Raw genomic sequence first — 20,762 nt, 5'->3', positions numbered from 1 at the left:
CCACTCTTCCCGAGCGCGCTCAGCTCTTCTATCAGGGGACAAAGAACGTTACTCACTCACAGTGCTACCCCCAACCGGCCTCAACTTCCCATCCGGCGTAATCCTCCACCCCTCCGGAATCGCCCCCTGCCCCCCCCTCCCCCCATCCGTCCCGGTAGGCTCCCAAGGCCACCCCGTCTGCGTAGCCGTATCCCCCTGCCCAATCCCCCCAACCGGGACAGTAGGACTCACATCCGTCGCCACCGGCGCCGCGCTCGCCGTAACCGTAATCCCCCCCGCCCCACCACTATTCCCATAAACCTTCCCCCCCTCCGACCTAATACTCTGCCACGTCCCACTATTATCCCCATAAGTATAACTCTTCCCCGTGCTATAATCCGTCACCACCGCACTCCTCACAACCATACTAAACGGCCCTCGAGAGTAATCCGTCGGGCCCCTAGCCCACTCCACCGTCCCAGGAGGATTCGTCGCGCTGTCCCCCCCAGACCAAGCCCCAAACTTAACCTGCATCGGCGTCTGAGGAAACTGCCCCTCCGCCTCATCATACCCCAACGTCCTGACCAACGTTCCCCCAACATACCATTGAATCCTCTGCGGCGTCCAGTCAATAATATAAGTGATAAACTCCCCCTGATTATTCGGCGCAGGGTTGAACTGCCCCCTGTTATACGTCGTCGTCTGCCCCTTTGAGAAGTAATTCGTCTGCACTTCACTGTCGTCTGCGCCTAGCCATTCGAAATCAATCTCGTCTAGCGTGTCCGACAGCAAGACTAGCGAGGAGACAATCCCGGCTCCGGGGGCGGCTTTCATCGTTACCTCCACCCTGCCAAACATGATGTAGAACAGCGAGGAGAGCTGGGGGGCTTCGCCGGGGCGGGAGACGGAGAAGGTCACGCCGTCGGAGGAGTAGGAGGGGGCGCCGCCGGAGGCGATGAAGGAGTCGACCGAGCCGCGGCGGAAGTCGACGTTAATTGTCATGCCGAGGGCTGTGTTGGCGGGGCAGGTTGCTAAAGGGTTGTTAATGAGGTTGTTTTGGAGGAGATCATAGTGGGAAGAGACTTGCTGTGTAATGGGTTACAATCACTCCATGTCTGTGCCAAAACCCCAGTCACCAGCGCGGCGGAGGCTGTAAGCGCTGTCTTCCATCGTTTGGAGAACATCATCTTGTGTTCTTATCTGCCGGTCTCAGCCGGATCACCCCGTCAAAGATGTCGTCAAAATGTAAGGGATAACAATCCACTGGGAGCAACCAGAAAAGAATAAGGTAGTCGAGTCCCGTAAAAAGTATTTCTTGCTGTCTTCTCCCCAACAATGAAATTATAGAAATTATCCTCTTATAGTGAACATCAACAAAAAAGGCGGGAAGAGAGCAACCTGCAGCTCCCCCCAAAACCAGGCCACTCCCTCGGTTTTATCCATCACCCCCACCAACAACCTCCCAAGGAAAGAAACACATCATCCCAACCACCCTCCAATTGTCGTCATCAGTCTCGTCCCAGCACCAAAAAGATAGGGTCCAGCTCAGCAGGGATTGCGGCGCGTCCGCTCGTCTAGTTTTCAGAGGAGGTTGGGAATGTGGATCGAAACTCGGCCAGAAAGTTGGCGGGTGCCCCGGCGCCGGGCACAGAATCGCCCGCCGTGCCCGCCAAGCCATTCATTGGGTGGCTGGTGTGGGCGAGGTCTTGGCGAAACCCACCTTATGCAATCGCCAACGGTCAAATAAGCAAGATCTCGGTACGAGCAACCCAAGCACGACTGGAATCTGTTCTGCTGTCATCAGGCATGGAATCCTTGGCAGAGAATGAAACAATGACTTCACTGAATTCCTGATGTTCAAGCAAGAAACCGCTGCATCGCATCATGATATAATTCAACGCTTCTTCATGCTAACTGTCTGTGGTGTTTTACTCCTTTGGGATCCTTATAGGACATCCATCCCCTTTCTCTCTTTTTTCACCTCTTTCCCCTGAACTCCATTTTGGCCCCATAAACCAACGCCAGTCGCCCCAGACCAGATTGCAAAGTGGGAAACATCGAAACTGCGCCTCGCCTCAATTGGCGGAAGCCCGCCGTGTAGCAAAGGGGCCAATATGTGGGTGGCCGGACCGTGGTCGTCTGGAATGCAATGCGTGAATATCGTAAAAGGTGGCTTGTAGCGAAGGTTGGCCAAGATATATAGTATACAGGATTAGAATAGATAGATAAAAGGAGCTGATCTTGTACGTGTGCTCAGAACTCCCACGTGTCGTCGTCGCCGACCGACTCAATCGCCCACTTGAACTTGTCGCGTAGCGTCTTGGAGAAGAACTTCTCAATAGGAACGTTGAACTTCTTGGCGAAAACGACTGTGAGACGGGGGTCGATGTAGTTCTGGAAGGGACCAGGTTAGTACGAAACATCGAAGACAAGACTTCATTGCGACAAAACTCACGATCTTGGATGTGCCCAGGGCCACCTCCTTGTTGCCCTCACGATCGGCACATTGCAGTTCGAGCGTCTTGATGCGGTCATCAAACTTGCTGATGGCCGCCTCAAGCTTCTCGACGGCGGGGCCCTTGCCCTCGGCCTCCACCTTCTTGGTCTTGTTCTCCTTCTTGTACTTGGCTTCGAGCTCCGCAGCCACCTTGAGGCGCTCCTTGAGCTCCTTTTCGTCCAACTCAGCTTCGCCATCGGCAACGCGCTTCTCGTTGTCCTTCTCAAACTTCTTCTGGATCTTGGTCCTCTGCTCCTCCACAAGGAACTTCTGGTGTTCCAAGAGCCACTCCTGGGTAATGTCCTCGTCGAGGGCAAAGTACTCGGCGCCCTTCTTCTTCTTAAGCTTGGGATCGAGATCAAGCATCATCATCTTGGTGCGCCACTTCTGATACTTGAGGCCCTTGATGCGGTCTGCAAGCTTCTCCATTTGCGCCTCGTGAGCTGCGCCAACCGTACGCTTGTGATTGCAAATCACGGCCACCTCACGGTTACAATCGTTGTACAGCTTGATCTTCTCAGCCATGGTCCTGTTTTCGACCGAGAGAGATTGAAGAAGTGTTGACATCGTGTGGGAGGCATTGTAGGTACGGAACACCTTTGCTGTGAGGCCGGGCATGTAGTTGGAGAGATGCTTGTTGAGTTGAGAGGTCTGCCAGATGCGTTAGACTAGCTGCGGGCCCTTCTCAAAAGCGATCAAAACTTACCGTGAGCCTGTCAAAAATGTCATCACCATCCGCCTTTGGAGGCTTCTTGAACAGCTTCAAGTTCTTGAAGACCTGCCGTTCCACCGTGAACTCGTTGTAGAAGCGGATACTGTCTTTGCCCAGGAAGTCAAAAATAACCGTGTTGGGCTCCCTGAGCGTAACGTGTTCGAACTTGAGCGAACAGCAGCCTACCGTCTCGGCCTCGTTCTCGGTGTCCTTCTCATTGCCAGCTCTGAGCGCAAACTTGTCAATGAGATACATGGCGGTGGCGCGTTGTCGTTCAGCCATAATCTCGGATTTGAGCTCAGCGGTATAGTCGGCTCGGATCCTCGCAATATGCTTGTTGAGCTCGCGAGCCTTCTCAAACTTCTTGTAGTCGGCTTGGCCCTTGACGGTACTGTTGGCAGCCAGCATCACATACTTGTAATTGCCGTTGACGTTCTCCTGCCACATGGCGAGCCATGTTGCCTTGTTATCGTGTTGCACAGCCTTCCACTTGTGTCCGGCCGGCGGATCTGGGACCTTGGCCTCCTTGCCGATGTTGATCGTGACTTGCTCAGGCATGACACGCTTCTTGACAGTGCCGGTTTTGGGATGCTCACCACGGCCACGGAAAAGTCCAGGCGGTTCGACGCGGAAGTTGCCCACCTTTTCTTTCCGGCCATCCCACTTGCAGTACATGTAGGGCGCCTCGAACTTGTCCTTCTCAGCTTTTTCCGCCTTCTTCTCAGCAGCCGGGCGAGCCTTTTTCGCGTCGCTGAGACCCTTGTAGTACTCAAAGATCTTGGTGAAGTCGAGCTTGGCGAACTCTTTGATGTCAACAGGCTTGCCATTCTGGTCTTTGGCACCACCGGTCTCCTTGAGAACATCCCTGAAATCTTTAAAGAAGTTCTTCTGGAAGGTGGGATTCTCGACGTTCTGGGTGGAATGAAGCATCGCACCGAAAAATGTCGCCACCTCCTCGGCATCCACATGCAAATTGACCGGCGTGCCGTCGTATATGAGCTTGACATCCTTGGGGAGAGGCTCGTAGGCGGGCGGGAAGAGGACACCATTGTGCTCCAAGGTGGTCCACTTGATGGAATCGTCCTCCTTCTTTGGCGCGTCCCACCACCGATACTCCTCCTCTTCCTCTTCGTCAGCAGCACTGTTGGCCACCGATTCCTCCTTGACCAACCTGCCCTTTTTGGCAGGAGCAGCAGTGGCCTTGACCTTGGCTTTGGCAGGAGCCTCCTTCTTCACCTTCTTGGCGATGGGGGCATCCGAATCCGAATCCGACTCCTCTTTCTTGACGCCGTTGGTCTTTTTCGCGGCCGAGACACCATTTGATTGACGCTTCTTGGGCTTAGCCAGCGGCTCGTCATCCGACTCGTCTTTGATCGCCTTCTTCGCAGCCGGCTTCTTCTTGCCAGCAGACTTCTCAATCGCCGCCTTCCTCTGAGCGATCTTGGTTCCTAGAGGCTGGTCATCATCGGAGGAATCAACCATGGCGGTGTTCTTGATGGAAGGAGGCAACCTGGCGCCATTCTTCTTTCTCGCAATTGGCTCATCGTCACTATCGGAGTCTTCTTGCTTGTGTTTGGACTTTTGACGCTTGGCCTGGGAGATGGTAAGCTAAAGGAGTTGTACACATGATAACCGAGATGACCTACCAGTGGTGCGCCATCGTCACTGTCCGACTCGTCCTTGTAACTGACCGTCTGACCAACAGAGCTGCGCGCTTTCCGCTTGGGGCCTCCGTTGGGTGTGGTGTCGATGTCCATCGCGTTGTCTTCCACAGGGCCGTTGCGAATCGAGACGTTTGGGGGCGCCGGACGGGCCCTGGAAGCGAGTTTATCCATCTTGCGGTCGGTGGCTGGTGAGATCTTGGGAGCGGACTCTGATGGTGAGAATGTCAGTGAGGTTGCTTCTTGCCGTGGTTGTGCTTCGACTGCGCGTCAAGCAACAATAGCATTCAACTGCACGAGGCCTGCAAGAAGGCAGGCGAGTGCAAGCAGTCGAAAGCTCGCGGTGAGGACTGTACCACGTCAACCTGGCACGAATACCAGGGCGTGTCACAGTGCATACCGTGAAGGGGCGAAAAATGGTGTTGCAGAGCGAGAGAATATCTGTTCTCTGGCACCGAGTAGTTAAACTTACTGTGACCGTTCGTGCCTGCCAAAGGCCTGTCATCGTCAGAACTGTCGGAAGCCATGATCAAGTTGGATTGCAGAGTTTTGATTGATATTAAAATCGATCGGTCAACGAAGACGAAGCGGAGTTGGCTGGCGAGGAAGGTGCGAAGCGGCGCAGTCGTCGAAGACGGTAGGCGTAGTCTGGAAAATGGGCGATTCGCAAAAAGCAAAACTGGCCGAGTCCTGTAAGAAAGGCCGGCTCTCGGAAGGGGAAGGAATGTTGCTCGGCTCCTGAAGGGAAAGTCGGGGGTTTTTGGATGAGGGAAAGACGCGCAGTCGACGGCCTCTGGTCTATAGGGCAAGGCAATGCGTGAGACAGAGAACGTGTGAGGTGAGAAGGAAGAACCAGGCAGGGGAAAAAAGAGGGATTCCACGAATCCAAGCAGCGACAGGACGAGGTTAAAGATAATTATGGGCCACGGGGGGATCCACACTTGGCCAGCCTTGGTAAGGTAGCCTTCTTCGCAGACACGCAGCTCAAGTTTCGTAGCGTGAAGAGAAAAGCAAGCCATGACTAAGCTAGTACCATCTTTTCTGGTGGGGCCCTGAAGAGAGCATCCAACACTGGAATTCCGGTCTCTGCCAGCTGTCAGACACTGGCAAGTCAGCCTCTGAGGTGCCCCGCCCACTGCCGGGAACCCTGGAAACACGGAAAGACAAGCCACAACAGGCTGAGAGGGCGGACGGGAGGCACGAGCAGGAAGCGGGATGGGGTGTGGTCCGTGTGGAGCCGAAGCTCAGCAAACCTCTCACGCCAATTGCACCTCCGATCGATTGAGCCACAACCTCCCGCTGCTGCTGCTCAATTGACGCCAGCACATTTATCGTGGTCAACCGGGGCCACAGCCAGCCAGCAGAGAACTATCCCCAGATCCTTTCGCCATGCTGTCAAGAGCTGCCCGTCCGGCTTTGAGAGCCGGCGCTGCCGCCTCCTCCCGGTATGTTGCAAATGCCTTTCCCTGGACTTTTTCGTCATGCCCCGAGCTCCCTAGCAAAAGCCGTCGAGAGGCCCGAGCAGCACCGACAGCACAACAACACACGATATATTTCGGTCTGGTGGAGAGAGAGCATCTCTGGGTTGGGGAAGATGGCATAGATGAAGACGGAAAGAAAAGAGGACAATGCAGCAAGAACACAAAATACTAACCCACGGTTGCGACATGCAGGGCTGCTGCTCCGGCCGCCACCTTCGCTACCCTCCGTGAAATCGAGGGCCGCCTCAAGTCGATTCGCAACATCGAGAAGATCACCAAGACGATGAAGATCGTTGCCTCGACCAAGCTCAACCGTGCCCAGCGTGCCATGACCGAGTCGCGCAGCTACGGCGAGACCAGCAACAAGGTCTACCAGTCGGCCGAGACAAAGCCCCTCGAGGGCGAGGGCAAGAAGAAGCTCGTCGTCGTCTGCAGCTCCGACAAGGGTCTTTGCGGTGGTGTTCACTCTGGTCTTGCCCGCTTCATCCGCCGAAGGGCTGCCACCGAGGGGGACAACTTCGACCTCGTCATCCTCGGCGAGAAGGCCAAGGCCCAGCTCTCCCGTACGCATGCTAAGAACATCGTCCTGAACTTCTCTGGCGTTGGCAAGGACGTCCCCACCTTCACCGAGGCTCAGTCCATCGTCGACCAGATCGTCCAGCTCCAGGGCGACTACTCCGAGGTTGAGATTCTCTACAACAAGTTCATCAACGCCACCAGCTACGAGCCCACCATCATTGAGGGATTTTCCGAGGAGGCCTTTGCCAACTCCCGTGCGTAGACCTTGTCTCGATGCATGAATGTCTTGATGAACCTCTGGCTAATTTTTGCTGTAATAGCCAACTTTGCCGCTTTCGAGGTCGAGGAGGGTGTCCTTCCCAACCTCCGCGAGTACACCCTTGCCAACTCGCTCTACTGGGCTCTTGCTGAGGGTCACGCTTGCGAGATCTCTGCCCGCCGCAACGCCATGGATGTAAGTTTTTGTTTTACTCATACGAGTTTCATGAACTGGTATCTGACCCACCCGTCACAGAACGCTTCCAAGAACGCTGGTGAGATGATCAGCAAGTACCAGATTCTCTTCAACCGCACCCGCCAGGCCGTCATTACCGGCGAGTTGGTTGAGATTATCACTGGTGCCACCGCCTCTGCGGACATGTAAATTGCCGTTTAGTGTCAAAAAAGCGGTTCTTTGCGCGATAGAAGCTCGCCTTTTTCTTCCCATCATCAACCATACACTGAGAGTGAGCAGGAAAAAGAGATGTGGGGCAAGGGAAGGCAGTTGTATTCCCTTTGTATAAACTAGTTCTGAGAGAGTCTCACTTGACGTATCGCATCGTGCGAGCACTGCCGCTGGCCTCCTGTGTACCAACCAACAATCCACCCCTAAAACGTAGTCTTTTGCTGTGTGTCAGCTGGGCTTTATCGCCCGCTTGCGCTGTTGTTGTGTGCCGTCTATAAGCTTTCCAAGAGCCTACCACTTGGGGAAGAATAGTATAGTCCCTGATAAGTACTGCTACCTGTTGCCCCTTTTCTAGGTGTGCATGGGCCAAGCGTAAACTTGATCTGGAGCACCATCCATGGACTTGCTTGCTCTGAAACTTACGTGATAACAAACAAGAACGATCAACAAAACCAGTATATTTGTGTTGTCTGACACACCTCCAAGGTTATTGCTCTTCATCCTGATCCCAAACATAGATTCTCTTGAACTATCCCCCAAAAGCTAGGTAATGAATAGGTTCCCTTGCTCCAGCATCTCCTTCGCCAGTAAACCGCCCAGACCTTAAATGGGAACAATATTCGGACCCATAGCACTATATCTCACTTGTTAGCCACCCCAGTCACGCTCACCACCACAACAACATCAAAGAGAGCAACCCACCTAACCCCCCCATCCACAACCAAACTCGCCCCCGTGACATAACTCGAAAACCCACTCGCGAGAAACCCAACCACCCTCGCGATCTCCCTAGGTTTCGCAGCCCTCCCAAGCGGCACATCATCCCTCTCCTCCCCCCTTCCCCGACAAAACCAACGCAAACCGCGTTCCCCTCACCCCCGTCCCCTTCAACACCCCAACCCCCTTTCACAACCCCCAAAACCGCACCCCGTACCATCTCGTACCCCACCCCGCCTCCCTTTTCCCCTTCACCACCAATAACAGTGATGATACTCCCGTATTTTTGCGTTTTCCTCACAGCGTTTGGGTAGCCCCCCTTTTGGGGTGATAACTTGCCCATTGCTGCGGGGGCGTGCTTCAACGCGAAGAATGGGCCGAGGGCGTGGGTTTCGAAGAGGGAGTGTAGAATGGGGGTTGTGGTGGAAAAGATTGAGGGCGGGGGAGGAGGGAAGGGGGATGGGGAGCAGATCCAGATGTCTAGGCGGCCGAAGGAGGCGAGGATCTCGTCGATTAGGGCGAGGGTTTCGTGTTCTATTGCTGGGGAGGGGGGGAAGTGGGGTAAGGGATTATTTTTGTGAGGTGGTGGGAGGGGGAGGGGAGGGAGGGAGGTGGATTGGGCGGTTGTGGTGGTGTTAGAGGAGGGGGGTGGTCGCATGCTAGGTACGGGGGTTAGTTATCGGGAGAAAAGGGGGGGAAGGGGGGGAGTTACCGTAGATGGCTGCCGCTCCGTGGGCTGGGGATGGAGAAAGAGTGGTCAGTACATGGTTGTGGATTATCTGATAGGGATATTGAGAGGGATATTTTGCTTACCGGCTAACTCTTGGATGATGGCTTGTCCTATGGGGTGGGAGGCGCCGGTTACTACGCAGACGAAGCCGTACTTTTGTTGGTGATCTGATTAGTTTCCGAGGTCATATTCCATGTTCAATGAACAAAAGAAAGGGAGGAGGAACATACAAGCTTTCCATCCTCACGATAAGGGCTGAATTCGTCTGTCGAGTCCATGGCGCTGATGTAAACTTTACAAACAAAGACAAAAACAAATCAAGAAGGCAATTGGAGATAGAAGAACCTGGGAGAGGCAGTTTGTATATAACTCGGGTAAAAAGGTTCCAGGCCTTATAACCCTCAGCGGAAATGCAGCAATCCTGTTCTGCTCCTCTGCCTTTATCTTCAGCACTTACACCAGGGTCCAATGAGACCAGTCGGTTGTGGTAGCGATCTCTGCCGGCAGGATATCGCTTTCTCCGAGGACGCCATGGAGGGGAAGCTGGCGAGAGATAAGAGCTTGTTTGAGCTTAAGGTGGGGGGTTGCCGCGACTATACCGGTGCGAAAAGTGACGTAAATGAACGTTTGGCAGTTGATGGACTAAAGTAGTAAACTTACATTGAAGACTGACATGAAGAAAGTTGTTGAATCTAATTAGTTGATCAGGATGGTTAATTCTTCATGAACTTTCAATACCGACAAGCAAACCTCAATGGAAGCACTTGGCATGAAAGTGGCACATCATCTTGACCAAAAGAATATCTATTATATGTGTGGAATATTTATAAAAACAAGGTGCGCGCTCGCTCGCTTGCTATATAAGAATGAGTTGGATGTATGTCGACCTCAAAGCCCAAATCCAAAAAAAAAAAAAAAAAAAAAAAAAAAAAAAAAAAGAAAAAGTATATCCAAGAAAAAACCACGTCAAACCCCCCCATATTGTCAAGTCATGAACAAGAATCGAAATCTCTAACGGTCTAAAGCCTGATTATGGCACTGTTCATCGTGTTAGCATACCCCAAACACATGTCTTCAGAAGCAAGGTAGACTCACCATATGCCAATAAACCCCCTTCTTCCTCAACAACTCATTGTGATTCCCCTTCTCCAACACCTTCCCCTCTCCCAACACATAAATCACATCCGCCCCCTGAATCGTCGCCAACCGATGCGCCACCGCCACCGTCGTCCTCCCCTTGGCAACCCTCTCAAACGCCTTCTGGACCAACTTCTCGCTCTCCGAATCCAACGAACTAGTCGCCTCATCCAACAACAACACCCTCGGATTCCTAATCAACGCCCTCGCGATACTCAACCTCTGCTTCTGCCCCCCCGACAGACTAACACCCCTGCTCCCAATATTCGTGTTATACCCCTCAGGCAAACTCATGATGAACTCATGTATACTCGCGTCCTTGCAGCAATTATGCAGCTCCTCCTCACTGACCTGTTCCGGGTCCACACCCAGGAGAATATTCTCCCTAATCGTCCCGTGGAAAAGCGACGGCTCCTGCGCCACAAGCGACAACAACTTCCGGTACTCAAAAACATTAACCTCGGAGATATCCTTCCCGTTAAACAATATCTGCCCCTTATCCACATCATAAAACCGCTCCAGCAACGAAACAATCGACGTCTTCCCCGACCCAGACGCACCAACAAGAGCGGCAAACTGGCCCTTCTCAATCGTGATATTCAAACCCCGAAAGATGGAAACGTCTCTCGTGGGATACTTGAAGAAAACATCCCTCAACTCAATAGCAATCCCCCCCTCCGTGTCGGGAATCTGCTCCGCCGCGGAGATGGAATCCTTAATCTTGCTATCCCTCGCCTGCAAAATCCTGTTCGCCGCAGCAGCAGCCTGCGCAGCGTTGGGTCCGAAGGACAGCCACTGACCGGCCGACTCAGCACCCTGGATCATGGCCATGTAGGTAACCAAAAAGGCGATGACGTCGTATTCCCTTGCGGCGAGGAGACGGCCGCCGTACCAGAGGATGAGAGCGGTGCAGCCCAACCCGACAGAGTCAGCGTAGGCAAAGATGAAGGTTGTCCAGCGAGCCTTTTTGTACGCGCCGGTTACGTGCCCGTTAAGGAGGTTGGAATACCGGTTACAGATGCTGTCTTCCATGACGAGAGCACTGACAGTGCGGAAGGCGGAAATGGACTCGGCGCCAAATTTGGACGACTCCTGGAAGACGGCTTCGTTCATGGCGTTGAATTGGAGCTCGTAACGGATGCGGTAGTACCCCGCCAGCAAACCCATAGGGACGGTGACGCAGGTGGCTACCAGGGCGAGTTTCCAGCCAAAGGCGAAGGAGATGGCAAGGGCACCGATGAGGGAGAAGACGCCGATGAGCATCATCATGATGTTGATGCCGAGCATTTCTTTCAAGGCCTGAGGGTCAGACGATAACCGGGCGGTGAGCTGGCCAGTGGCATTGTCGTCTTTGTCAAAGTAGGATGTGGGTTGGAAGAGGATTGATTCAAAGTACTCTTGCTTGTAGGCAGCCGAGATGAAGCCTTCGACGCTGGTTGAGACGTAGGTTGTGAGGAAGTAGCTGAAGCCCACGCCGGCAGCGAGGGCAGCCCACATCTTGGACCAGAATGTGGCTCCCTCCAGCAGATTGAGGGGGTCTTGGAAGACGCCGACGACTTGGGCGAAGAGGTAAGCTTGAATGGGAATAGCAGAGGCGGCTCCCATGGCACCGACGAGGGCGATGATATAGAAGGGAAATCTACTTTTCTGCTCTGACAGGAGCTTGCCAAAACCATTGATGAGGTTGCGATCCTTCCAAACGGGAACACTCTTCTTGGTGCCGTCCTTTTCTGAGATTGCGGCGCTCTTCTCCCTCGTCAGAACGGCAGCGATATCTTCCTCCTGGAGGTTATCCTCGCCAGTGTCCTCACCAAGCGACAGCTTTTGGGCGTGAACAAGACCGTAGTAGACACCGAGCTCGTTGGCAAGAAGACCGTCATGGGTACCTTCTTCAGCGACCTTTCCGTTCTGCAAGACAACAATGCGATCCGCGTTCTTGATGGTAGACAGCCGATGGGCAATAGTGATGGTGGTGCGGCCCTTGGAGGCTCTCTCGAGCGCAGCCTGAACGATGCGCTCTCCGCGAACATCGATGGCAGAGGTAGCCTCGTCCAGAATCAGAATCTTGGGCTTCTTGATGATACTCCGGGCAATAGCAATGCGCTGTCTCTGCCCACCGCTCAACTTGGCACCGGAATCTCCAACCTGGGTCTCATAACCATCCGGCAACCGGTCGATAAACTCGTCAGCAAAACTCTCAGCACAAGCCTCCTTGACCAACTTCATCTTCTCTTCCTTGGACGCATTCTCATGCTCAGTCCCAATAAGCCCAGTAGCGACATTCTCAAAGATGGTATTATTGAACAGGAAGGGCTCCTGCTGAACAAGACCAATCTGCGATCTCCACCACTTGATGTCAATATCCCCCAACTCCTTCCCACAAGTCGAAATACTCCCGCTCAGCTCAACAGGAGGACCAACATCCTCAGCATCAATAGGCGCCGGTCCATCCTCCTCCTCATCCTCACTCTTCTCAACAACCTTCCCCTCCTTCCTCTTCTTCTCCTTCTCCTTCTCCTTCTTCTCCTTCGCCGGATCCTTCGCCACAGCCTTGGCAATAACATACTGATCATGAAGCGTATACCACCCCTCAATCAGCCCCACAATCGTGCTCTTCCCCGACCCCGAAGGCCCAACAATAGCCGTGTTCATATTCGCCCCAATCCTCAAGTTAAGCCCATCCAGCACCTTTTTCGACGGCCGACTCGGGTAAGCAAACACCACGTCCTCAAAAACAATATCCTGATCCGCAGTCACATCCGGCTCCTTGAGCGTTCCCATCTTCGGCTTTGGCGCATCGATAACAGCAAAAAACTCGGCAGCAGCAACCATAGCCTTTGAAACCGCAATAAGCGGGGTGGAGATGCGCTCGAGAGAGATGACCATCATCATCACAGATGTGAGCACAATGATGATCGTCCCAATGTTGTCGATCCGTCCCTCCACCACAGACTTCATCCCGTACCAGAAAGCCAAAGCAAAAGAACCGTACAGGCCAAAGAATATGCCGCCAAACTGGATCGAGAAGAAGGGAGAGGAAAACTGGGCGGCTTGTCTCGCCTTCTTGACCCATTCGGCGTACTTCTTCGCCATGCGAGACTCTGCGCCGCAGGAGCTGATCATTCTAATGGCGCTGAAGGACTCTGTCGCGACAGATGTGCCCTTTGCCTCGGCCTTGGTGAGCCTTGTTTGACCTTTGAGAATAAAAGGGAGCATGGTGCCGATGACCAAAGCAATGAACAGAATGACGGAGGATGTAACGAGAGCGAGGGCCCAATCGTAAGTAAAAGCGACGATGATGGCGGTGGTGATGGTGGAAGAAAACTCGAGGAAGGTGCCCAGCTTCTCTGAGATACCGAGCTGCAGCGTGTTGGATGTTCCGGTGATGGTGCTGGCTGCGGCTCCAGAGGGCATCGAGTCAAGGACGTGAATCGTTTGGCCAAAGAGAGATCTCATGTAATGCAATCTGATAGCGGCAGACATGCGGATACCGATGAGACGGAAGCAGAACTTGTTGATGTAGTTGAGGCCGAAGCGGGCGATGAACAGACCAAAGATGTACAGCGCCATCTTGTTGGTTTGTGCCTCGAAATCCGACTGTGACTGAGCAGCGGGGGTGAAGTAGTTGTTAAAGTCGCCAATCAGTCTTCCAAAGACAATGTTCATGAGCGGCATCGTGGTACCAGCGCCGATACTAGCCACGCCAGCGGCCACCATCATGGCAAAGTCCCATTTTGTCGCATAGGTGAAGACCCGTAGGTAGTCCTTGAAAGTAGCCTCTCTTTCAGGGCGCGCCTGAGGGTCCTTGGGTGGTGGTGTCACAGCAGGGGCATCGTTCTTTTCGTTGGTGGCATGATCGAGAGAGTCCGGTTTGTTGTTTTCAGAAATTTGGGTGGGATCTGATTTCCCTATACTCTCTACCTCACTTGCCATTTTGAATGGACTCTGAGAAGAGGTTTGGACTGGCTAATACCAATCAAGAGAGCATTGGGGTGCTCAGAAAAGGGGCAAGGGGCTTTGTGGAGCCGCGTGTTCTTGATGTCGTCCAAAAGGGAAACAAACAACAAGAGAGAGGCTGTGCCTTATAAGTGTTAAGCAGATATCTGTCAAAGACTCTGTAGATCCTATGCGGGTAAAGGACACAACAAGCTTGGTCCTAGAAGATACGGAAAACGAACAGATCCGAAGCCCGAGTTCTCAAGGGAGGTATATTGACTGCCTGCGTTGTATCGGAGCTCCTGCTGTGGCAGCCTTGGGGAACAAACGACTGAGCGACAAGGAATTGTCTGTAGGACTGGATCCACACGCGTACGTAAGTGAGAGCCTGAGCAACGAGGAATTGCGTAAGGGGTAAGTCGCCGCAAGGTTGTCGGCAAGGCGTTCTAATCAAGCGCTATTGCTGCCTTGAAGGGAGCGCAGGCCTTTGTTTTGAACTTCGTGTCGGTCCAGATGGGAACTTTCAAAAGAGCAAACGAAGCAGGCCAGAAGCAAGCCCAGGTCCCCTTGGCTTCTTGGCCACTATCCATCATCCCAGCTCTTGATGCCAAGAGGCAGCATTCGTTCCCCTGTCACCCCGTTCGCGCCATGCTTACGGCGCCCGTCTCCGGGCGATTGAGCGGTTGCTACCACGCTGCCAGTGTGTCAGTCTGGACTTTCAGCCGTCTTACCCCGATTTCTCCCCGCAATTCGATGTCCAGAATGCGATCGAAAACCCCATAGATTTTGTCGAGATCGGACAAGACTCGGATATACTCAACAGTGCAACATCAACAGTTTGTAGATACCATCTACCGCCATAAAAGTCGGTGTTGTCCATTGTATACCGGACCGTCTATGCCGTATCCACCGTAATCCAGGGGTTTTTGGCGACGAGCTTCTTTTGGCAAGCCTTCTCCGGCACTTTCAGATCCACTGCAAGGATTCACCTAAAAAAAATAATTTAAAAAAAGGCGGTTCAAACATGGAGGAGATTGGCTGTTCCAGACCGATGCAGAGGCGGCGGCGGGCTGCTGAGCCAAGTGCGAAATACGGGAACCAGTCCGGCGGTGGTGCTCTTCTGCAGTATAAATCCCACTATCACGGGATGCGATTCGGGGGTGCACAGGGCGATCTTTAACTTGACACTTCTCTTCATCTTTTGACAGAAGGGGTAAAAGTCCGTTCAGACGAATGTCAACTTGTCCAACATCGGATGCGGCTACCGAAACCTTATAATCCCTTGGGTCGGTCCATGATACAGTGGCCGCGAAAATGAATCACACTCTCAACTTAGTTGAGCAGTAGAGTCACTGTGTAACTTGTTAGTAGAATCACCTCGACGACCAAAGATATCCGACGGACCCGAGTATACGTTCTACAGCAGAGCCTCATGCTGTTATGTTGACCGCCATCTCGATGTGGGGGTGATTGTCCCTCGTACATGTCGGTTCTGAATACGCTGAGTCCTAGAAGCACAACTGTGTTCAGTAGACCTGTCATTAGCGGCGGCTACGGAAACGTTTGCTAGATCGGAGCCGGTTTCTTTTCCGACGTTCCTGAAGTTTATTCCCAATCTGAGAATCAGGACCGAATATGATGAGAAAGTGGTGGCAGGTATGAGGATGTGGGGATCGTGGTGTGAGTCGTCTGGAGTCTTGTAGAGTCTTGAAAGGTATGGGCTTCTCAAGAGTCCCTCCTGGAAGGGGTCTTCTAGGGCATACAAGTCCGTGTTGGCGAGTAAATTGAGAATATACAATTGGATGCGCACAATCAAGCGGGTATCTTGGAGGAAATCTTCATCTCAATATCGTGTTAAAGTCGTTTTATATGGCAAAGGAAAAATATGGCGGGGTTATTTTCCAAGTGGGACTTTCTCCAAAAGCCGGGCACCAATTGACAGCCGCTGATAAGTCGCGGCGCCCGCTCTCGCTTCACATTCATTTGAAACAGCCAATGAGATGGCTTTCGGATTCTTAGTCAGGCATCAGCCTTGCAGCTGTTGCAGAAGGTTTTCCTGTCAACCTGCGACAAGGCGAGGCACAATCGAGTCACCCCGCAGCGCTCGAATTCCCACCGGCCACATTTTGAATGCAGAGCTCGTGGATACATGCCATCCGGTCTGTTCGACCATCACGACGACTGGCCCCGACATTGACCTTCCGCCCAACCTGCCTCTCCGCTCCCGCTTCCAGACGGTGCTTCCACATCTCGTCACCGAGACCCCAGGACATCAACCCCGCTATCGAAGACATGGCGCCAAAGGCCCCCAAGTTCGAGATCAAGTATGGCACCTCCTATGCTTTTTCTGGTGCTACATCCTCGACCCTGAACATGTGAGCTAATCAATGCCATGATAGGACCCCTAAGGGCACCAGAGACTGTGCGTCAATCTCGAACTCGGCCGAGTATCTTTCTCGATATCGGCTTATACTAATGCGCTTCTGCAGGGTCCGGCGCGGACATGGTCCTTAGGGAGAAGATTTTCAACACCATCACCAACGTCTTCAGTATGTAATGGACGAACAAGCATGCCAAGGACAAGAGAAAGGGCTGACTGGGCAAAAGAGCGCCACGGCGGTGTAACAATCGACACTCCTGTTTTTGAGTTGAAGGGTATGCGAGCCTTGTTGACATGGGCGCTGGCGCATTGGCTAACAACTATCCCTAGAGATTCTTGCCGGTACGAAACGGCGATATCGATGACAGAAACCGAGGATCTATGACTGACTAGGAAACCGCATCCAACAGGGAAATATGGAGAGGATAGCAAGCTCATTGTTCGTCAGCCTCACCTCATGTCTCATTAGGGAACAAGGCATAACTAACACGAGATATGCTGCAGTATGACCTTGCCGATCAGGGCGGCGAGCTCTGCAGTTTGAGATACGACTTGACCGTCCCGTTCGCTCGGTTCCTGGCAATGAACAAGGACATTTCACAGATCAAGCGTTATCACATTGCGAAGGTCTACCGAAGAGACCAGCCTGCGGTCAAGAAGGGCCGTATGAGAGAGTTTGTAAGTCGGCCCCTTTTCACTACCTGAAAACTGCAAGGCTAACATAGTTCTAGTATCAATGCGAGTACGTGGGCGATGGAGATTACAGACTATCAAGAACCGTCTGAGGAAGCACTAACTGATTTACAGTTTCGATATCGCTGGACTCTACGACCCAATGATCCCAGACGCCGAGATCGTGCGTATTCATCGCCATTACTGGCTGACCACTGCTAACACGCAAGCAGATCAGAATCATCAACGAAGTCTTCGAGGGCCTTGGCTGGCAAGGAAAGTACACCATCAAGCTCAACTCACGCAAGATTCTTGATGGCATCTTCCAGGTCTGTGGTGTTCCCGAGGCCTCCATCCGCCCCATCTCGTCCGCCGTCGACAAGCTTGACAAGATGCCATGGGAGGATGTCCGCAAGGAGATGGTCGAGGAGAAGGGACTTGCGCCAGAGATTGCCGACAAGATCGGAAAGTACGTCGTGCTCAAGGGCAAGCGGGACCTGCTCGAGCAGCTGCAAAAGGACGAGGAGCTGGCCGCCAACCCCTCGATGCAACAAGGTTTCGCCGACATGGATCTCCTCTTCACCTACCTCGACGCCTTCAACGCCGGCCACAGTGTCTCGTTCGATCTCTCACTAGCTAGAGGTCTGGACTACTACACTGGAGTTATCTACGAAGTTGTCACCGAGGGGTCAGCGCCCAAGGTTTCTGCTGCTTCTGCTGATGCCTCGGCGGAAAAGTCCAAGAAGAAGAAGGGCAAGGCTGGGGAAGATGAGGATCGCTCTGATGACCCGACAGTAGGCATTGGCTCCGTCGCTGCTGGTGGAAGATACGACAACCTCGTTGGCATGTTCTCTGGCAAAACCCAGGTCCCTTGCGTGGGTATCAGCTTCGGTATCGACCGTATCTTCTCCATCATGAGGGCGAACCAGGCCAAGAAGGAGAGGAAAAACGAGGTTGATGTCTTCGTCATGGCCTTTGGTGGCGGCAAGGACTTTACTGGTTTACTGAAGGAGAGAAGTGAGATTGCGGCCCGTTTGTGGGACGCTAACATCAAGGTAAGATTACCACCACTCTTACTAACAATGTCTATCACCGTCGCCGCAGACTAACATTTTCAATCAGGCCGAGTTCCTCTACAAGGTCAAGCCCAAGCTCCAAAACCAGTTCAAGGCTGCCGAGGCGAATGGTGTGCCGTTTGCGCTTATTCTGGGAGAGGACGAGCTGGCTCAGGGCAAGATCAAGATCAAGGAGATGGGTCTGCCGGAGGATCACCCGCTGAAGGAGGGAGAGCTGATTGATTTGAAGAACTTGACCAAGGAGGTGCAGGTGAGGATTGAGAGGAAGAAGCAGCTAGATGCTATTGTTGAGCAGGCGGAGGGGTTGAGGGTTGTGGGGGGGATCAAGGGGGAGGATGTGAAGGTTGAGCAGCTGGCTAAGGAGGGAGAGGGGGGGGAGGAGGTTAAGGCCGAGAACTAAAGTCGAGATGTCTTGATATGAAGAAACAAAAAATACATTGAAAAAGTTGGTTGGGATGGCTATTAGCGGGATATTAGACAGCCTATGTTTTTTTTTGACGGTATATTTAAAAAGTTGCGTGACTTTTCTGCCCACACCGCTGCCTACTAGGACAGAGAGAACTGGAAGCGTTCTAGTCTGGGGTACTTTTGCACGCCACTGGTCTAGTGGTTACCCAATCTGAGACGCTATCCCGATCACGATGGAAGTTTATCAACAAGGATTCCCCCACAAAACCTGCGACACACGCAAGACCCTGCCGGCTGGTTGTTGGTGTTTTGAGCTGGGGGGAGAAGCCGGTGTGCTTGGCAGGGGTCATAGCGGTGCGAGAATGATGGGGAGTGGTCAAGGGCTTTTGGGCTTTGGGCTCTCCGGTTGAAGGCTTGCAGCTACAATGTCATAGCTCTGGGTTGGTGTTTTGACTTTTGAGTTTATTATGGGTAGTAATGGGATGTAAGTTTTGGAAGCGATGGTGGTGGTGGTGGTGGTGGTGGTGGGATGGAAATGATGTGAATGGGAAGAGTCTGGTGGCATATACCCCCCTCCTCCTCCTCTCTGTGGTATTGGACGTTGGCGTAGCCGTCGCCCCAGAGAAAACAACTTGGTGGTCGGTGGGGATATACATTCGGTGTTTATGTACTGAACATCATCATCTCCTTTCTTTGAGTGTTCTTCATGCTGAGCCGCTGGCTTTTGTCTGTGCCGTATGAGGTTGAGATTGCCCCTCTGTTGTTTGTTGAGGTTGCACTGGGGCGCGGGGTTGTTGTCGGTGGTGTTGATACGACGTTCTGATAATGAGTGGTAGCGAAGGTTGTTTTTTGATAGGGAGCTCCCGTCTCGTCTCTGGACTAGGGTTGGGAAGGGGGTTTGCATGAGGATGGGGGGTTGCACGAAATCTCGGTGTTGGTCCAGGCCCAAGGTAGAGTGGTAGAGATGGTTGATTGTCGATGTTTTACAGACCGTGACATGGGAATTGATATGAGGGCTAAAAAAAAAAAAGAGACATGAATGGTGGAAGGCTGTGGAAAGTTGGATGTGATGAGGATTGGCAAGATTTGCGCGGGTGTGGCGCTCGGGTGAGAAGCAAGCAGAGTTGAGATGAGATGAGATGAGATGACAGATGACAGACAGACAACACGATGCAAACGGTTTATTTCACGAGGTGTGGCGCTGGCAAACAAAATATGGAGTTGTTGATGCAAACGGACTTTGGTCTGAGTTGGAAGCAGAGGAGAGAGTTGTTGTTGTCTAAGGTGTGGTGTGAGGGTTGGTATGGTGAGAAGAGGCCGGATTTTCGGATGAATGATGAGTGAGCTGGGAAGGCATTTGTGCGGCGCCATCATCACTATCACATAGACAGTTTTCCGAGAGCACACCTCCCACGAGAAGTCCCTGGTCCCTCGTGTTCTTGTGGGAGTTGGGAGACTGCTGTGATACCGGAAAACAATCTGCTTGCCGTGACACAGATCGTGGTGCTGAAGCAAGACAAAAAAAAGAAAAGGAAAAAAAACCAGATAACGAAGAAAGCCCGAGAACCAAAAGAAGCAATAGAGAGACCCACGACCCACGCCGTGTACGAAACTGTCCACTCGCGTTCAGTTCCGGGAGGGGGGGAGACCCAAAAGCTAGCAGGGGTGACAGAGGATCATTTTCAGGGGGGATGTGCCCCTATTCCCGTTTGGTGTTAGGGCTCAGGGGAACGGGACCCGGGCTCGAGCCCCTGCAGGAATTTTAGCTCGCAGCACGAGCCCTCCCTTGGGCCCGGCCATCCAGCCACTGGTGTTCTGCTGGGGCCTGCAGAAAAATTGCGCCGATTCTCTGGCGTCATGCAGCTAGGAAGCTGGAAGGCACAAGATGACGCCTCCTGTCACTCTGTGTCCTTCTGGCACCGCGCGCGCGTGGGTGGGTGAGGTGATCCATAATAAAAATTGAATCCCCTCGCTCTCGTCCCCAGCAAGTCCTCCTTTCTTGGTTCTGGTTTTGTTCTGGAAGGAACTCGGTCTGCCGTTGTTTGCTTCATCACCTGGCCTCACATTCGTTCGACCAACAACTTGGAATTCGCTCTTTCTCACCGCCGCCAGTGTGTTTGTTCAGCTTCGTCCCATCCTATCCATCTCAACGCGTTTGGTCGCCGTTGAAATCCACTCCTTGACCTTTTCTGG

At 52.9% G+C, this 20,762-nt stretch overlaps 6 protein-coding genes across 6 annotated transcripts; 2 read left to right on the top strand and 4 right to left on the bottom strand.

Moving 5' to 3' along the window:
* Nucleotides 1-48: 48 nt before the first annotated feature.
* Nucleotides 49-981, bottom strand: CRH1_2 (transglycosylase; the record flags this gene model as incomplete). The annotated part of the gene is made up of 1 exon (XM_062942215.1): nucleotides 49-981. One exon carries the CDS (start codon nucleotides 979-981, stop codon nucleotides 49-51), a length of 933 nt encoding a protein of 310 aa, XP_062805142.1.
* A 1,251-nt stretch (nucleotides 982-2,232) lies between these two features.
* TOP1 (DNA topoisomerase 1) lies at nucleotides 2,233-5,970 on the bottom strand (the record flags this gene model as incomplete). The annotated part of the gene is made up of 5 exons (XM_062942214.1): nucleotides 5,322-5,970; nucleotides 4,835-5,061; nucleotides 3,183-4,796; nucleotides 2,435-3,127; nucleotides 2,233-2,373 (listed from the first exon to the last, which is right to left on the bottom strand). The coding sequence occupies exons 1-5, from the start codon at nucleotides 5,866-5,868 to the stop codon at nucleotides 2,233-2,235; spliced, it is 3,222 nt and encodes a 1,073-aa protein (XP_062805141.1). The 5' UTR covers nucleotides 5,869-5,970.
* ATP3 (atp3 gamma subunit of the F1 sector of mitochondrial F1F0 ATP synthase) lies at nucleotides 5,380-7,739 on the top strand. Its single transcript, XM_062942213.1, has 4 exons — nucleotides 5,380-6,294; nucleotides 6,523-7,103; nucleotides 7,170-7,303; nucleotides 7,364-7,739. The coding sequence occupies exons 1-4, from the start codon at nucleotides 6,239-6,241 to the stop codon at nucleotides 7,490-7,492; spliced, it is 900 nt and encodes a 299-aa protein (XP_062805140.1). The 5' UTR covers nucleotides 5,380-6,238; the 3' UTR covers nucleotides 7,493-7,739.
* Nucleotides 7,740-7,937: 198 nt separating this feature from the next.
* Nucleotides 7,938-9,238, bottom strand: QC764_109445 (uncharacterized protein; the record flags this gene model as incomplete). Its single annotated transcript, XM_062942212.1, has 5 exons — nucleotides 7,938-8,147; nucleotides 8,216-8,343; nucleotides 8,376-8,889; nucleotides 9,052-9,113; nucleotides 9,191-9,238. 5 exons carry the CDS (start codon nucleotides 9,236-9,238, stop codon nucleotides 8,117-8,119), a joined length of 783 nt encoding a protein of 260 aa, XP_062805139.1. The 3' UTR covers nucleotides 7,938-8,116.
* A 733-nt stretch (nucleotides 9,239-9,971) lies between these two features.
* QC764_109440 (uncharacterized protein) lies at nucleotides 9,972-15,903 on the bottom strand (the record flags this gene model as incomplete). The annotated part of the gene is made up of 2 exons (XM_062942211.1): nucleotides 10,056-15,903; nucleotides 9,972-9,998 (listed from the first exon to the last, which is right to left on the bottom strand). Exons 1-2 carry the CDS (start codon nucleotides 14,028-14,030, stop codon nucleotides 9,972-9,974), a joined length of 4,002 nt encoding a protein of 1,333 aa, XP_062805138.1. The 5' UTR covers nucleotides 14,031-15,903.
* Nucleotides 15,904-15,959: 56 nt separating this feature from the next.
* Nucleotides 15,960-18,561, top strand: HTS1 (Cytoplasmic and mitochondrial histidine tRNA synthetase; the record flags this gene model as incomplete). Its single annotated transcript, XM_062942210.1, has 9 exons — nucleotides 15,960-16,357; nucleotides 16,433-16,455; nucleotides 16,523-16,582; nucleotides 16,641-16,683; nucleotides 16,807-16,852; nucleotides 16,918-17,091; nucleotides 17,210-17,269; nucleotides 17,319-18,140; nucleotides 18,208-18,561. The coding sequence occupies exons 1-9, from the start codon at nucleotides 16,164-16,166 to the stop codon at nucleotides 18,559-18,561; spliced, it is 1,776 nt and encodes a 591-aa protein (XP_062805137.1). The 5' UTR covers nucleotides 15,960-16,163.
* Nucleotides 18,562-20,762: the final 2,201 nt, after the last annotated feature.

The sequence above is a fragment of the Podospora pseudoanserina genome, chromosome 1 (genome assembly GCF_035222485.1).
Source record: "Podospora pseudoanserina strain CBS 124.78 chromosome 1, whole genome shotgun sequence".
Lineage (NCBI taxonomy): Eukaryota > Fungi > Ascomycota > Sordariomycetes > Sordariales > Podosporaceae > Podospora > Podospora pseudoanserina.
The sequence above is the reverse complement of the archived record's forward strand: the minus strand, read 5'-3'. Positions and strand labels throughout refer to the sequence as shown.

Bases quoted from the DNA above. Each gene is read 5' to 3' on its own strand.
- ATP3 (XM_062942213.1), top strand. From the start codon at position 6,239: ATGCTGTCAAGAGCTGCCCGTCCGGCTTTGAGAGCCGGCGCTGCCGCC. The intron at 6,295-6,522 runs GTATGTTGCAAA...TGCGACATGCAG, and splicing joins GGCGCTGCCGCCTCCTCCCG to GGCTGCTGCTCCGGCCGCCA. The intron at 7,104-7,169 runs GTGCGTAGACCT...TTGCTGTAATAG, and splicing joins GGAGGCCTTTGCCAACTCCC to CCAACTTTGCCGCTTTCGAG.